The 18690-nt window shown below is 33.4% G+C and overlaps 2 protein-coding genes across 9 annotated transcripts in view; one reads left to right on the top strand and one right to left on the bottom strand.

Annotated features, from left to right (window-relative positions):
* On the bottom strand, window positions 1-8453 carry Gapcena (GTPase activating protein and centrosome-associated). 5 transcript variants are annotated; one of them, XM_070300436.1, is made up of 17 exons: window positions 7782-8453; window positions 7260-7438; window positions 6959-7133; window positions 6644-6842; window positions 6369-6552; window positions 5889-6254; window positions 5532-5807; window positions 5244-5412; window positions 4913-5154; window positions 4633-4821; window positions 4379-4504; window positions 4097-4282; window positions 3740-3914; window positions 763-953; window positions 615-674; window positions 342-533; window positions 1-238 (listed from the first exon to the last, which is right to left on the bottom strand). In XM_070300436.1, the coding sequence occupies exons 2-17, from the start codon at window positions 7428-7430 to the stop codon at window positions 5-7; spliced, it is 3135 nt and encodes a 1044-aa protein (XP_070156537.1). In that variant the 5' UTR covers window positions 7431-7438; window positions 7782-8453; the 3' UTR covers window positions 1-4. The 5 variants fall into 5 exon arrangements, with proteins under 5 accessions (XP_070156537.1, XP_070156510.1, XP_070156519.1 ...); XM_070300409.1 differs by having other exon boundaries at window positions 5532-6254; window positions 7720-8453; XM_070300418.1 differs by having other exon boundaries at window positions 5532-6254; window positions 7750-8453.
* Window positions 8454-10706: 2253 nt separating this feature from the next.
* Window positions 10707-18690, top strand: part of LOC138935628 (uncharacterized) — a 61274-nt gene continuing 53290 nt past the window's right edge. For all 4 annotated transcript variants that reach the window (XM_070300367.1, XM_070300348.1, XM_070300358.1 and 1 more), the window contains exons 1-2: window positions 10707-10957; window positions 14456-15264. In XM_070300367.1, the coding sequence (XP_070156468.1) occupies window positions 15119-15264 (146 nt within the window). In that variant the 5' untranslated portion in view covers window positions 10707-10957; window positions 14456-15118. The remainder of the gene's footprint in view (window positions 10958-14455; window positions 15265-18690) is intronic.

The following is an 18690-nucleotide window of genomic DNA, read 5'->3' as shown; positions in this document are numbered from 1 at the left end:
TGCATCACACAACTTCCTTGAGACTGTTCCGCGCATCGCGACTTCGAGAATGTATCAGATGATGCAAGTCGCCTCCGGGTGCGCTATCGCGTCTCAGATCTCTCAGCGCACCCGGGGCCAAGACCTCCCTTTTATTCGCTGCTTCCTTTATACTGGATAAGGTTTTACTGAACCATGGCCAGCTGTTTCGTGCGGCTTGCAATTCGGAGGCAGTAGCGTGCAATTGATGCGTCAGATCCTGTCGCAAAAAACAATTCGTATTAAAGATTTCTGTATCTTGCGATTTCGAAAAATTGAAAAATTAGTATTACGCAATATATATATACATATATTCTCATCACCTGATTCCGACACTCTGCCTCGACATGAGCCAACTTTGTCTGCGCCAATTCCAACTCTAATTCGCGCACCCTTTCTTGCACTCTATGAAGCATAGGATCTATTCGATTCTCCAAAGGATGCGCAATATCCGCTAAGATATTCGACGAATCCATTATACATGTCCTGCATTTCTCACATTTTGAAACCTTTGCCTGAAACATTATCAGTTATTTTATTTCTGTACGCGATACAATGTTAACGCAATCGCGCAAATTGAATCAGAGATCACGCACTCGTAATTCGCTCAACGTTGTCTTTGCGGCATTGTAATCGTCCTCCAAACGCTGACAGATCTGAAACAATATAAATATACGTTTTTTACAATTCTATATAATATTTGAAATCGTACTGTGTATGGGGAATATAATATTTTATAAATACCTGCTTGTATTCGGCTATAATGACGTTGCTTCTGCGACTTTCGGCATCTGCCCGAGCCACTTCGCGTTGCAACATCTCTTTAATTTGCAATAGTTCCGCCTCCAATCTTTGCTTCTCCTCTTCATTTCTGGCTACTGTACCGCGTAATTGCTCCACCTCATTACTGTACTCGTCAGCATTTTCTTGTGCTTCTATACGAAGAATAAACACAATTCTCATAAATAATCTTCAAAAAATATACATATAGATTATAACTGCGTCGTTCTTTTTTAATTTTTCATCTCGTTATAATTATAAATTTAAAATCATCTTCATGTGAGTGCATAATTACATTTTACAATTATTATGTTATAATTATTTTTTAAACGTGATTTTATTTTTGCATGAATTATTTTTGCTATGACAATTTCATATACATCATTTTTATTCCTGTTTGCTTCAGGTTTCTTTGGATGTGCCTTATACATGTTATAAATATATATATTTTTAAATACGCATTGTTTCTTTATCTTATATCTGATACGCGTAAGCAAACGTAACGCTATTTTTGAACACTGGATACTTGAGCATTATATAAACATGCTTATTACTTTTACTTTTCACTTGTTCTTTCATTGGACAGCTCATATTTGCACGACTGATTTGTTTAAAATAGATAGTCCGGAACGAAACTGACAGATACACGATATCTCGTTAGCACGAGCAGCCGATTTTATCATATACTGTTGTAGAGAGTGCGTTATGCCAAATTTAAACTGCTGGCAAAGCTGATATTGGATATCTCTATCTTATATTTCCTTGACAAGCGATAATATTGACAATCGAGATACTTATCAATATTGCGACTTTTGACATATTTTAGAATATTGTAGAAGTAATTTTTTCTGAAAAAAATATTTTTATAATTTTATTCCTTCCACGTAATTAGTAAAAAAAAAATGGAGAGCCAAAAGAAATATTATTGCAATTATTGTAAATTGTATTTTTTATGATAAAAAATTTTATAATGTACATTCTATATATAATTTCTAAATCTATAGATCCAATTCAATATTTATATAAATGACCTTATCTACAGTATGCAAGCATACACAAAAATTCCCGTCTAATTAATCAGCGGAAAATTATGTATATTACTGTTTATCAGCTTACACTTCAACAACTTGATATAGGATCAATATGCGCAGATAATAATTTCATAGCAATGCTTTTACACATTTTCTATATAATCTCTACCATATATAATTCCTTTATTTGTTAAAAAAACATGTTATATATTTTTATATCTTAGATAATTTTACTTTATTTTATTGTTTTTCTTTATGTTAATTATACTCATCTGTAGCACTATTGTGGATTACTATTACAACACTACACTATTTCTATAGACATGATGGAGGTATAATTAGTACAAATAAGTGCCGAGACAATATTATTTGCACCCATGCATACCAAAATATATAAATAACAAATGCATACCCAAATATAGCAAGAAAAAAACATACAAAGATAGAGGAAGTGCAGACGTTTATTAGATATTTGTTAGGAGCAGGATATCATCGGATAAAATAGGTAATTCACAAAACTAAAATTAGAATATTCTAAGACAATTTATTTTCAGTAAGCAATAATAAATAATCTATAAATAAAAAGCAATACAAGATCGTATACACAAGCGGTATAGCTAATAAGCATGGGCTTTAATAACAAATATAGTGTCAGCTTTTCTAGAAACTTCATCAAAAAATAAATAATACTTTACAAAAAAATTAAACTTTAAAACGAAAATTTGACACATGAAATCTCCTTGTCTAACACATAATATTAATGTACTACATGTTCACAGCACACATTAAGGTGTATATATATATATATATATATATATATATATATATATATATAAAGATACAGCATGATAATTCTATAATTTGAGTATTTTGTATCATGAAAATTGTAATATTTTCAATTCAATCAATAAAATTTTAAAAAATATGATATAAATTATTATAGTCGGTTTTAATATCTTTATGTAATTTCATTTGTATGCATTTAAATAGATCTTATAATATTATGAATATTTTTATATATTATCATTAATGTGTTTATATATTTTTGATAATTTATAAGAGTTCCATAATAAGATACTGATAAGAACAGATAACAATATGTATGTATATACACACACACACATACACGCCCACGCACACACACACGCACAGTCAATAAATTTCTTATTTTAAAAATAATCGATAATTTATCTCTCACCATATTGCAATATCCAATTTTAAAAAAAATGTAGAAGCAAGCAATACTATCATCTGACTATAAAATAATTGTGAAATGTCTACTTTGCATTTTTAAACTAATTCATAGAGAGCTGTGTATATATAAAGTTTATTATAAAATATTTACCAAGAGTATATTACTAAATTATTACATATTAGCTATATTCTTTCGAGACTAGAGGCATATTTTATACTTTGGTTTAAAAAATATATATAATCATGTTAAATATATACGCGCATATGTGATGTTATCCTATAAATTAAATATTTTATAAAATTTAATATATATATATAATGTATTATATATATTTGATTAGATCGTTTGATTTTGAATTCAAGAAAAAAAGAGTTCTAAGTTCTCTTACAAATAAAAAAGATATTTCATTATATATCTCATGGCACAGCCTAAGAATTCGTCTTATATCTTATCCATAATTTCATAAGTAATAATCCCCTTGACATGTGCAAAGATATTTTATTTTTTAGTTTTAAATGACATATAAGTATAAAGTTTGTGCCTGAAGCTCTTACCTATATTATAAAAACAAATTCACAACCAACAGGCAATAATTACTCAACCAGTATACATGCATGTACAACATGGTGTACAATGTTCTCTAATGAAATGATGGAACATCAGGTTTAAAAATAAACCAGGAGATGTGCAACTCAAACGTAGAATATGAAATTACCTTTCAATGTCATAAATTCTGCCTCATATTTCTTCAACTTCTTTAATGTCACTGAACAAGCTAACTTCATAACATAGCGTGCCACTTCTTCGTTTCGACAACGTTTTGGTAAATGCACCCGGAAGTATTTCAATATACTTTCAAAATCTAATTGCAATAATTCCTTTTTACACAGCTAAAAAATATCAAATTACTTTATTACTTCACATATATATATATATATATATATATATATATATTACAGAATATATCATAAGAAAATCATAATTTTATATCAATTTAATTAATTTACAATAATTTATATATTATTATTATATAATAACTTTGTAAAGAGTGTCTCTGTTTATAACAGCTTACCATTAATAAAGCAAGGGCAACTTGGAATAATGTGTCAAGTCCTTGTAAAAGAAATACATCCAAGATATGAAAGACAAGATATAATGGAAATCTAGCAGTAAAGAGAGTTAGAAACCATTGTGCGGCGAACATGTGCGTTTCTACGCCGCGATCACAGAAATGCTTATAAAGTTCTGGTAATTGATCCTGAAAATCAATTGCGAAAAAATTTATATGCAGCTCACTCGCATAATTTACTGTCAAGCAAACATAATGAATTTACCAACTAATTTATCAACTTACTTCTATCAAGCGATTTAATTGGTAAAATCGCATGTAAAGGTTGTCAAATCTATCCTTGTATAAATCTCGCAGACCATAGTCGTACATTAATTTGACAAGAACGCAGAACGCTTGTTCCTCGGGCATCTATAAGAGAAATATCTAAATTTATTTTAGTTTATACATATTTTACAAAAATATTACAGTATATCTGTAAAAAAAACTATCATCGGGCATTCAAAATTCTTTTACAAAACTTTATAACAATTACTTACATGTAATAACAGACTAGCAACTAAGAAACTAAGACCTTGACAATATCCGACTTCTTCATCATGAACGGCATATGCTTTACTTATTCTGTATAAAGAATCTTGACCTAAACCACCAGTTTCTTTAAAGAAGTCATGGGCCGGGAATGTTCTATTAATGTCTCTTAAAATCACACTCTCACAACTGCTCTCCTGTATATTTATTATCAAAATTGATGTTATATCGCAGAAGAAAAATAATGAATGCTTTTTATTATTTGAAAAGTATATCCCAAGCACTCACTTTTGTAATCAACATTCTGTATTTGTCCATCATCTCTTGCGAATTGTCACAATTACTCAAACGTTGCCAAACTTCGCCGCGTAAAGCTTCAGGAATTCCTTGTTTCGTGAGTTTTATAAGAAGTTTTGGACGTTGTTCATTAACTTGCCAGCTATCTAAAACTTCAGCCCAACTTGCCAATTCATCAGCTGAGCAGTCTTTAGATACTTCGCCTGTACCACTTAACATGGGCTCATCTCCGTCTATACATATATTTAAATTGAAACATTAACAAATATGTCTTGTATTACTAAATTCGCAAACCAATTCTTTCTGGAATTAATTTTATTACCGGAATCTATTTCTTCCTTAGGCGTAAGTGTATCAATACTCGTCAAAGAGGGTGATCTAATTAAAGATGCCAGATTCAGAGCCAAATTTAATCTATTTCTATCTAATTCACCAGATGTTTCTATACTTTGTACTTCGTAATGTATTTCTGTACCATCCCCAGAAATTATCTGTTTTAAAAAAGATTAACATGTATAATTGTAGAGAATATTAATTTTAAATATGTGTAATAAGTAGATGAATATTTAAAAATACAATTTTTCCTAAGAATATAAAATAATTAGCTTGCCTCTTTGGAATTGAGATAAAATTGTTGTACGAGATTTCTCTTGTTAAAGTACCAAAATCTTTCGTTCTGTGGATACACTTTGACCGATGTTTCTATCACAAATCTTACTGGTTCTCGAATATCTCTGATAACGAGATCAACGGCAACAGTCATGAAAATTTTGCCCTCTCTAGGAGTTTCTATATTAAGAGTTTCCAAAGCAGGATCCGCAGGATCCCAACGTCCACAAATATTATAGCACTGTTTGTCTTGCATTATTGGTCCAGAATTAACTTGCTGTAAAATTGTTGTAATATTGCGAACATCTGAGCTGATTATAGACATAAAATTAACTTGCTGGTGTGAATCTCTCTTTACCATCTCGAGTAGTCGCATATCACTATGCTTAACATTTCGTCCAGGGCTAACAAGTACTCCGAAACACCTCTCAACTTCAAGCGTAATGCCACCTTCTTTACTGGACACTTGCTGGATGCTCAAACAAACTTGCTTTGCCACATTACTTCGTAATTTAAAACAATTTCTATCCTTAGGGACTGTACCAAAAGTACCCTTTCCATCTTCCTCTTTTATTTCCATAGTGACTTCAAAAATGAATACTCTAGAATTAACTTTTTCACTACCAGCATTAAAACCATTGAAATCACTACCTGTCAATGAACTTGTCATTGAGCGTGGTATTCTATGGAACGCTTTTGAAAAGCAAGCTGATACTTGTCCAACCTAAACAAAATAATTAAAAAGACTGAAATTAATTTGGATAAAATGTGAAAAAGATAAACTGAAATAAGAAGCTATATGATTTTGCATATATATGATAATAAGATAAAAACATACCGCTTCTGGTATGTCACAACGGAAAACATGGCATTGATAAATGGCAGATTCTAAAGTATCGCCGTGTGACCACGTGAAAGCAAAACATGCTGCACATGGACCAATACTCTCACCACGTGCGTAAAATAAAATGCGTTGCACTTCGTAACGTGCAATAGCTTGTTGTGTTGCAGCGTCATATAAACTGAGAAATTTTAGATTAATTTATTATATAATCTGATTAGCTATCGTAATCTGACTTTTCACATACTTGCTATAAATTTAAATATACTCACATAACTGAACCTTGCGAACTGCTGGGCACTGAAACGGAAACTTTTATTCCTAAATTCAAAGATTGCTCTGCATTTAATATATTCATGTTGCGTTGTATTTCACACTCGGATTTTGGTGCATTTATTGCAGCTGCTCCCAAATAAGTAACACCATTGAAAATAGTACATTCTTGTTGAACATGCGATAATGTATTTAAGTCTGAATCATAAACATACATTTAAATTGGAAATCTGTTTATCATTCTTATATCATGTTTATTTTTGTGATAAATATTCTTATATACATGTATAATATGTATAAAACTTTTTTATTACCTTCTTCAAGATAATCTTCAGGTTTCATAATATCCTGCTTCTCCGATGCAACAATGCAAGAACTAACTTCATAAAATTTACTATGGCCTACTCTTTTGGTTTTTTCCTGATTTTGTTGTTCGGTACTTGTCATTTTGAATTCACTACCCTCCATTTTCGAGTCCTCTGTTAAAATCTGCAATTGTCACACAAAGAATAAAAGTATGTTAATACACAGTTTAACATTTATATGTCGGATCTAGATTAATGTCTATCAAAATCTAGATTATCACAGTGATAAGTCTGATAAATTTATACACACCTCGCGAAGATTATTTTGCAAATCCTCCAGATTGCCGTTATTGGCGATTTTTAGCATGGGTGGTTCCAAGAGAGCCTGTTGCTGCTTGCTGGTACCTTTCTCGTTCACAAATTCATATTCGTCACTTGTCGCCACTGATTCCATGGATTTTACACTCATGCTATCCTCCATAACTAAGTCTGCAATGTCAATATTCATTGTTCTATTTTTACAATCAACAATATTTAAAGCAATATTTAATGCGGTCTTCTTTTTTTTAAGACTTCTTTAACTGTACATTATATTTTATCATATTTTTAAGAAAAATTGTCCAATATATCTTGATGTGTATAGGTAAATGAGATATAATTTTTCAATGAAATACTCAAGACAAGTTTCAAGTACAAATCCTCTCTGTGCGTACACTTATCTTAATTATCTCAAGCTCGTCTATATAAAGGACAACTTATATATATCCTACTTGGAACTTGGAAAGCCCATATTTACAAACATTGCTCTGGCACAATGACAGTAATCACGTACTCGACTTCCTCTCAGGAACACAAGTGGCTCTGTGCGTTTTTCTTTTTTTTTTCCAAGCGTTAATCTCTGTGTGTCTTTTTGGAAAAATCAGTGTTTCGTCCAGGGGACGAAACGAATGTTATTAAGGGAGAAATTCCGTGTCTCTCCTCTCTGCTCTGTCAACTCTGCGTGTCACCCTCGTGCTGCAGTAGCACGACCCATTAGAGACCGAGAACAAAACGATCCGTGGGTTGGAAAATTAAATTCGAGGCGATGTCATCACCGTGAGGCGAATACGCCCGTCGAATGTCCCGTGATTCCCGTATTTCAGGCGACGACGATTTTCCGTATCGTCCGCTTTATTTCGTCCTCGCGCAAATCCTCGATATCCCAATCTCGGTTATCCTCGACGAAAAATATCCGGAGATCACCTTCTCACGGCGTGGTCCTCTCTCCCTCCCTCCCCCCCCCCCCAATCCCCGGATCGCCCGCGGTGACAACCGCGTGTTGCGTGTGGCACGCGACTCCCGTTTCTCACGCGTGTTTCATCGGAGAAACTGTCACACCCCAGGAACGTTCGTGCACGTCTCGTCACGACTCTCCACCAGCATTTACATGATTTCTTGTATCCCGATGACGATTGACAATGCGCTTGATTGACAGAAACAACGACGGGGGTCGGCCATTCGCGAGCATCCACCACCCAGAGATCTCTTGGTAGGGATGACAAGCGATACCCCCCTCCGATATCGCATCGATACTTTGTTCTCGATGTCGCGGTTATATATATGCATTTTTGATAGGGAAAGGGACAGATAATTTTTATATTTCGTGATTAATTAATATTCCGAAATTATCAGAATTATATCATGCGGATACATTTCAGATGACATTTGCATCGAGACTTTTATGTAGGCAGGAGCAGATGATAATAAAAAGGCGCGTATCATTTCTTAAAATTTGTTTATATATATATATATATGTGTGTGCAAATAATATATGTGTATAGAATCTCTTTTTTATAACAAATTTAATTTAGGAAGCCTAACTACAAATCGAAATCTCTACATATCTCGTATCAAATACGAAACGTCCTTGACCAAATTAATCCTTCCTCTAATCTCGATATCGTTGCATAACCGTTCTGTCATGAATAAAAATCTGGTAAATGAGGTTTCTTCGATCGCAACATTTATTCTTTCATATCGCGCTTGCGAAAGATCGTATATAATAAATATATATATAAGAAATAAAATATATGTTGAATATTTATCAAGTAGATATTTTTACGCAGCATTAGATATGGAAAAACGTTTCAAAAATCGTTCGCGTATAATTTATCGAACCTTCTTAAAAGATTTTTCACATGTTGTCATTATGTCGAAATATTTAATATTTATATTATTATATTTTAATATACGAACGTTATTTTTGCGAAACTCGATATATAATTTTATATTTTATTTTTTATTATGTTATGTATAATTCTTGTTTTTAAAAATTTTCTTGTATCTTTAGCCTATAAATATAAGTGTTGCATCCGCACTTAAAGAAGTGTCAACATCATGGCGTCCAAGCCTGCGGACCAATCAAACACGTTCTTAGCCGATGACTTCGAAAATACTCGAGAGGTGGCGCGAAGATAGCAACAGTCAGTTTTGATATCGAGTCGCCACTTCAATCAAAGTGCGACGTAATTCATCGCGCATGTGCAATCAGGAAGAGATCGAGCCTCGATGATTACGTTTACACGTCACCTTTAATCGGGTTTAATACATCTGTAGTTTTAAAACTGCCCAATCACGATCATTCCATTCTCAGAGGAATAGTCGTGATTGGTCAGTTTTAAAACTACGGATGTTATTAAATCCGATTAAGGGTGACGTGTAAACGTCAATCATCGGTCAATAGCATCATACATATTTCACCATAAAATACGAATATTCACCATCATATATATTTCCTTTCATAGGAAAGAAATAGAAAATGGTAAAAGAAATAATATATACATTTTTTATTTGTTTATTTCGTTTATTCCGAACGTTTTTATTAAAGATCACAATTCTGTTTAAAAAATAAGGATTTAAAATCGGGAGTGAACTTTACGTGACATTATTTTAATCAATATAAAAGGTAGAATAAATTTATAAAATTATTTATTTTCTAATTTTTTGAACATCGTATATATAATAAAAGTTAATAGTGCTCGATATATATGATTTAACATATTTTATATATATCATTACAACACGTAATTAATATTTTTAAAAAAATAATAGACAACATTTAGACTTAAAATATAGACTTCCATATTTCATTTAAGCATGAATTTGCAGAGATCGATCACGTGGGCAGGACGTCATTCACGCATACGCGCAACTTCTCGCTGATGGGATTTGATCAGATCCTTCTACTTCTACTGTACGCGATGGCAGCCTCAATCAGTACAACGACGTATATACAGTGCGAGATATTATATGGACACATCGATAATTTGTTGCGAACGAATAAGGTCAGATTAGGCTAAGAGCGCAGAAATTAATCTATTATAATTATATCTGTATAAATATATATTTCGCATCGTTTATCGATTTTAAAAAAATTCATCGATATAATTTTATCGCGACTGTTTGTCAGTTTTGTGACCGTTATTCGAGAAACGATAATGTCGTACGTCATCTAAAGCAGTATAAAGATAAGTATTAAAGATTATTTCATTATTATTGCCTTTTTAAAAATTACTTATTTATTAATATTATTATTATTATTCGTTTCTCGAAAAATTAATAGTCATGGAGCGCGAATATTTAGAAACGAATCGCATGTTTTATACGCGCTACAACAACACCTTTTCCCTCGAACTAGGCACTTTACTGAGATGGCGATCGTCGCGCATGCGCGGGAAACTCGTCCCCCGTATCACAACACAGTTCGTACAGTTCGGGAGTTCGGTTCAGTTCGTAGGCGAGTCAGGAGTCGGGTGAGACAAGCTCCGTTTGGCTATGTTAAATCGGACGTGACGAAGCGTTCGCAGCCTCTTCAAGGAACTTTCGCATTCTCGTGTCCGTTATCGTCGCTCTCGTCATCACCGTGGCAGTTTATAGTGGTCGCGAGGAGACGCCTGTGTGATCATGAAAAGTGTGAGAGTGCGTGAAATCGGCTAGCGTGGTGGACCCTACGAGAGCGTACAGAGCACGGTAAGTACCATTCGCGCTCATCTTCTCTCATCCGAAGCCGAAACTCGTCGATAATCTCAAGTCCGCGATATTTGAGGTTAAACGCGACAGAGCGACTCGAAAAAGATCGGGATATTGGCTCGTCGTCGCGAATGTCGTTGTCGAGAGGTTATAAAATCGCACCTGCCATCGCCCGAGACGTGATACCGCTGTTGGAATTTCTGTCGCGATCGGATCGCGTCCATCTCTCGACATTCCTCGAGAGATTCGCGCGCGAAGAGTCAGGTCTGCCAAATCGAAGGATCTCTTCGGGACAGGTTCAGATCGATTTGGAATTGTAGCGGGTGGCGCTGAGACGCGCGCGCGAGAGGTTAACGCGAGGACCAGTGCCCGTTATCTCTCATCGTGAGTACGCGTCGTACACGCTCGTTCCTTCCTTCCTTCATCGCGTCGCTTTAATTCCGGAGTCCCTTCCCACCGGGAGATCCATGCAATCTGGCATGCCATTTGGCGGCTCCCAAATGAAGCGCGCTGACCGATTCGCGTGCAAGGACAGTGTCCTATCCGTCTAGCGCTGCCGAGCTGTCAGCTGGCTGACGGCTGATCGGGAGTGACGCGTTTTTATCGTCTTCCCGTGCTACTTTCACGAGCGTCGCGTGCACGAATACAACCTGCATCTACGAGACTATGAGCATTCTAGGTTAGGTCGAGCACCATCGATATATATGGGTGACATAAGTCCACCAAAGAGACAATCTAGTAATTTAAAAATGTTGTATCTTTTCCTCTTGATTAATATTTATATAAGACATATTTATATAAATGAGAAATACACACACACACACACACACACATGAGAGAAGAAATTTGTTTTTAATGTTTGCGTGAGAAAACCTGTATAAATATCTAAGTGTACAATTAATCCGTTTTATTCGGACATGGAAAGATTAATTTTGTTGATTAATCCTGTCGATGACGAATTAAATATTTCTCGATTTGTTTCTATCTCGTAATTATTCTCATTCAAAAGTCGAACCGGTTAAGCGAGTAGCGAGATTGTTGAGTAGATGTCGACCTCAATGACACTCAATGATTGGATAATCGATCATCAATGAATAGATATCCTATTAACTTATGGAACACGATCGAGCAGAAGTAAATATAAATAAAGATTTTGCGAAACGAAACATTTCTATTTCGAAAACGTACAGTATTAAATATATTTTATTTTATAAGACATCTCTTATTTTTTCATTTCACATGGCAAGTTATAATAAAAAGTTGCAATTTTAACTATATATTAGATATCATTAAGTTTAGTTTAATGATTAAAGATGACGTACATCTTAAAGAATCTTTTTTCTGTAATGGAATTATGTTATTTTTGATCTTTTGACTGATGGATTTTTTAACCAATTTGGAATCGCAGTTTCTCTCTCTCTCTCTCTCTCTCTCTCTCTCACTTTTTAAATTTGGGTTATTCTCTTTTTTAAAGCTTTTTACAATCAATTCTAGATATATATCTTTTTGTAATTATAAACCTTTATAAAATAAAATTCTATCAAGCGTAGGCTTTTTAATCCAGAATATCTAAGTGAAAAAAAAAATGGTATTTTGTTGTTTATTTAAAAATATAATTATTCATTTATATAATTATATAACTATATTTGAAAGAAATTATGTTATATATAAATTTGTGTTTTTAAAAGGAAATGTATACTTGCTTTCGCTTCCATAAATTTTAAACCTGCAATATGAGAGAAGTTATTTTTAAAACAACGCATTGGAAACATTAAATTTTCCTGCTACGTCAGGAATGGCTTATCAAATATTTTTATCGCTCTCTCGTTGATCATCGTTATTCTCACGCTGTTCCCTATCTTTGGTGACTTAAATTCTTTACAATCAAACACTACTATATTTTTTTCGGTCGATTATTTCGGATAGGATTGTATATGTTCTCGGCTTGCATTAATCGCTGAGTATGATCACATCGGCGCTCACCTAATTTGCATTCCGAAACTCGATTCCAGGAAGCGAACAAGCATTCGTGGAAATTCGTTTGCAATTCCGAGCGCAATTAACGTTTTTGAAACCTCAGTTTCTCTAATTGCCGTCACACAGTTTGCATTTATTTCTCAGAAACGCGTCTCTCGTCGCGCGACAAATTGACACGAATCACAAATTGTTAGGACGTTATGTCAAGCTGTAATAAAAAAAAAATAAAAAAAAAGGGCGAATAATGATGAAATTAATTGTTAAATAGTGAATTAATTATTTTGGCATCGCTGAATAAAATATTTGGCGAGAATATCTCCTTTTCTCTCATGCGTTTGCTACTTTTCAACGCGACGTGCTTTTAATAATTATTCATTAAATATATAAATATTTAAATAGTATAGAATCTTGATTGTTATTTTTAAAAATTATTATATTTAAAGGGGAAAAAAGACACTAATATTGTAATGTTTTATTTTATTAACTAAACGCGATACATTTAAAAAAGGTATAATTATATTATTCAACAACATGTAGTGACAAAACAAAATATACACAAAATGCTGATAAAATTGTTGTGTTATCTCGCTAGCTTCTTCACTTGAAGGATAATATTCCGTGTAATAGTAAGAAAGAGAAAGAGAAAGATGGAGAGAAAGAGCTGTCAATGCTTGTTTTTGGATAGATAATTGCATTTTACTGGATCTCTCGTTTTGTAATCAATGAATTATTTTTATTTTTATTATGCTCGTAACAATTGATGGATAATTAATTTCGTATATGTTTATTTGATTTGAAGCTGTGAAAGTTCAGAAATGTATTGCGATATTGAAATATACATGAATTTCCAATTATCGACTGTGTCTTCAAGAATTTACAATGCAAGAGAATTTACCGTATTATTATCGCTATATACATTATACTTTGACATTGTATATGTATAACGGATGGTTCGTATATTTTCACGATTACCTGAAATGTAACTTGAGTTATTATTTTGTTGAAAAATGAATTTCATGAATGCGTTCAGTTTCGAAAGGTTTATAAAGTGACAGAAAAGATGTTTTTAAATAAAAATGTATGAACCATTATGTAAATGTACAATAAGTTATTATTATTATTATTTTTATTATTCGTTAGATTTTATTATTTATTATTATTTACATCAATCCAAAAACTATATTTCAGATATCTCAAAATTTTAATGAAAGGAGCTTTAATCATTATGCGGAAATATTAAGCAAATTTTGTATGTGTAATAATAATATTTATTTAACTTCAGCTATTTGCCAAGAAATGGTGCAAATTTCGTATGTAATTCTCAAGTTTACAAATGATAAATATTGATGTGGATTAAGTATACCTTGAATTTATTGAATTTTTAATTAATATTTCACGTGCGTTGTTAGTTTTTGCACACGTTAATTGCGCGGATATTTTCTTTTTGCTACGGTCTCACTTTTTATCTTCTTGTACCATTTTCCTACGACTATGCAATACAATTCCAAACTTTGTTTGCAGTTCCGGAGGACAAAAATGGCGCTCAAGGATGTTAGCTGTATTTCTTCCTATTTAATCTCGAGGCAACGTTAACAAACATAGAAGTCGGAGCGACGTCGATGAAGGATCTTCAAAAGAGGATCATCACAAAGTCGTCGTTCGCTACGTAGTTCTTAAGACGTTCCTCTTACAAGGGAAAATTCACGGCGGTGGAAATCGCGCGATAGAAATCTTCATAGTCATAATTCATCCGAGTACTTGCGACGCTCAAAAAGCAATCTTGATTCGAAAAATTGGAGCTTGATCCAAGAACAGAAGGATTTGAACATAGTCGAGACTACTTCTCTTCCGATCTACTATATTTTCTGTAATTAAAAAGTCGGGAATGAATCTCCTTGCGCGCGCGAAACGCGAGACGGTGAGATCGACAAGTGCGTAAAACGTGTAAAGTGATAATCGAGGAAATACGAACGACCGGAAGTAGTCGCAAATCGGCCGCAAATGCATCGATCAACCGAGATTACCCGCGATCGTTGAATCGAAGTCAAGGTCTCTCGGAGACGTGGAATCGTTAGGAAGTCACGGTGGGCGGACCCTCGAGATTCACGTTTGCCGCAGGTATCCGGTACCTGCACATTACACGCAACAGGAATCAAAGTGCGGTGCCCCGGCTTTAGGGGTGAGATGGCCTTCATGATGAAGAAGAAGAAGTACAAATTCTCGGTGGAAGTCGACCTCGAGGAACTCACGGCGGTACCGTTTGTCAGTGCTGTACTCTTCGCTAAGCTGAGACTCTTGGATGGCGGTTCATTCGTCGATCATTCCACTAGGTAAGTATTACATTTTGACACACATATATATATATATATATATATATATATATATATATATATAAAATTAGAAAACGACAAGATCGTTAATGATTAATGATGATTAATGTCACAAGTTCTTAAATTGTGTTATATATAAGATAATATACAATACATTCTATAAGAGCACACTCAAAGATTTCATATATATCTATATGGAAAACATATTTATTTTCGAAATATTAGGAAATATATATACAAGTAATTTAATAAAATGTTTAGATGAAACCGCTCAGGAATTTTGTTGACATCGTTTATCTCATGATTAATCATATATTCAAAGTGTATGATATATAACATTTAATATTTAATTATTTGTATCGTCGGGCTATTAGACTCTGAGTGAAATTCTGTTTTTCGCCGATATGTTGCGACGAATGGCGTTGGCGTTTTATCGACGAGGAACTTTCATGACGATTATCAAGATTTATACCGTCGTTCGTAGAACTTGAGACTTTCCAGAAATAGATTCTCGACAGGAATAAAGACTAGCTATGCTTTGGCGCGGTGATTTTTTTTTATTTCTATGTAATAACATATGTTACGTTTCTATGCACTCGAGATTATCGTTCTCGGTACATTTTATTACCATCTCATTATTATTGTATTAGAGTTTGGAGTATTGTATGAAAGTTCAATTTTTTAATTTTTATTAATATTTGCTATTAATTTTACTTGTTACTGTATAAACGTATTGCTTCATTTATTTTAGTAGATACACAAAACTCCAAACGTTTAGAATACATTCTAGACGTAACGCGAAAATTCATTGCTTCGCGTATAATGTTATTGTTCAGAAATATTATTTGCTCGAAATGTTCGAGAGTTTAAAGTTTGTAGAAGGCATATATAGTTTCGAAAGAACGAGGAAATTCGGCATAATATGCCTGCCTGTAGAATAGTTTCAAACAAAATTAAAATTTTTCAAATTTTGATATCGCATTTTCTTCGAGACACCACGCACATTTTCGAAATTGAGATAATAATATCTTGAAGCGACATTTTTAGGAGAAGCACGTATACATACATCGGGATAACTTTAATCATAAATTTTATTTTTGTATGCATTTATTTTGTCTTTTTCGCAACAGCTCCATTATCTATATTTCGGTAATCAAGAAAAACGCGATTACGGAAGTTGACAACTTTATTCTTGGCGATGATGCAAAATCACGAACGTGTGGATTCTCTTATGGCGGGAAGCCGCAAGGAGCTTGTATGGAATTTGCGAGCGTGTAATGGCCCGCCATAGTCAAGATCTATATTTAGCGTGACGCGTAGTTTGTTTTTTCTGATGAACCATTAAAACTTCGTTGAACCAAGCCGGAAGCTCGTTCGGCTTTAGATAGTCTCAAGTCATGGAGCTTTAACCCACCTAACAATAAGCGTAATCTTAAACTGGATAACATATGCCGCTAGTGAAACGGATATGCGTACATATAAGTACATGATATGTGCTATGCTTATCATAAACAAATGGTACGCTATATAAAATGCTATGGATAGAGTTTGCTTCACGAGGAGAAAATCATTTTTTTGAAAGATATTACTCAACTTTGATAAAATAAATTTGATTATAATTAGAGATTATATATCACAATTTTTATTAAACATAAATATACCTTAATATATTATATATAGGTATTATATACGTTATACTAAATTACGTTTAAAACAAATTTATTTTTGAAGAATATATATTTGATATAAAATTCGCAGCAGATATTAAAAGAAATAATATCTTTTATGTTGTTTTATAAATTATTTCCTATTATTTGGCAAAATTTGTTATCGTTTCATATTTTGACAAATAAAGCAATCTTCTTTGCGAAATAATTCAAAATAATTTAAAAAATGGTAAAAGACATATTATTTCCTTTTAATATTTAATATAATTAGATGATTTTTTTTTAATAGGGATAGCCGGAAGGAAACCACGCTAACGATCAGTTGTATTGACGATCATAAAACAGCGGTTCCGAATAATGTTCTATTCAATAAACATTCGAGACACAAGTGTTTCCTCGTGCGGATGAGGTAATTGCCGATGATGTTGTAATTATGTATACGACAATGCTGTAAATGTTAGTTACGTAAACGGCGCGGTACATCCAGACTCGTCGATACTCGCGCGTTAGATAAATTAGCCGGATGTTCACTACCGCCAAAACAATCTGTAATACGTTCAAGATCCAGATCTTGCAGATTATTTACGCATTCGCGCTGACATTTTGCGATTTAGCAGCTGAAAAAGCAGCTGGTATGCCTCGCGTGATTGTTCACGGTATCGTTACTTCAACTACTTTTTACTGCTACTTTCGCCTCTCTCCAGAGTATAAACGCACATAAATATAAAGATTTCTCAGAACAATGCGCAGACAGTTGAATTCTTTTTCTTTATTTAATAACTACTGCGGATACTTTAGGAGTATAAAATTCGAGTCGATTTGATAGCGATCCAAGCCATTTAAAATTGACGAAATCGGAACGCGAGAGAAATATCGCGATAAAATATCCGACGTTCTGGAATTGGCTCCAAATTTTTTTACTGTCACATAGCTCACCCTGTAAAAAAAGGTATTAAAATCTGGGACACTCCTGGCATGTCATTCGAATAAATTTTTCAAATATGCGGCGAATGATCACATAAATTCGTATTTTTCATTTCTAGAGATGCCTCTCGATCGTCTTTTAACTTTTCCGTATACATTCATCGAGTGGGTAAAATGAACAGATTTAAAGTAACTTTTGTGTTTCCATAGAACTCGACGTTAAACTATAAATCGAAAATTATAGAGTCCGAAGAGAAAGAGAGAAAGAGAGTTGTTTAACAAAACAAACCATTCATGTCTCACAGCAGGAAAACTAACACTGCGATATTTGCATCCCGTACATTATGCGCGGCATCACGTGCTTTCCTTTATAAGTAGAATAATGTTTGCACCCGTGCAAATGCGTGCGACACATATTCCAACATCATTTGCGGGCGCTTCTGCTTAACGACGCATTTCACCGTATAAAAGATAATGTAGTGAAACATGAAGCGATATAATCAGTCTTTTCTCATAAGTGGAATTTCCAAGTTTTATTTCTCATATATTATGTTTCTATATTTTTGACATGTAATGTAACGAAAATAGATATAAAAATGCATATTTTTCACAAGAGCGCTATTTTTTCTCGCGTTAGTATTTATTCTTTTGCCTCTCTCTTTCATTTTCGAATATTATTTCGTTTCTTTGCTGTGGGATAGCTATATTTTTACGTTCGTTATTGAATGGAAGTCGATAAAGTCAGTCGCGCAAAAAATGATTCGGCTCTATGACATATACATTATAGTATAGCGGTGACATCCACGTGTAACCGCTTTTTAGAACCGTCGCTTTT

Source organism: Polyergus mexicanus, unplaced genomic scaffold (genome assembly GCF_030449975.1).
Source record: "Polyergus mexicanus isolate NDT 795.1 unplaced genomic scaffold, iyPolMexi1.0 SCAF_1, whole genome shotgun sequence".
Taxonomy (NCBI): domain Eukaryota; kingdom Metazoa; phylum Arthropoda; class Insecta; order Hymenoptera; family Formicidae; genus Polyergus; species Polyergus mexicanus.
The sequence above is the reverse complement of the archived record's forward strand: the minus strand, read 5'-3'. Positions and strand labels throughout refer to the sequence as shown.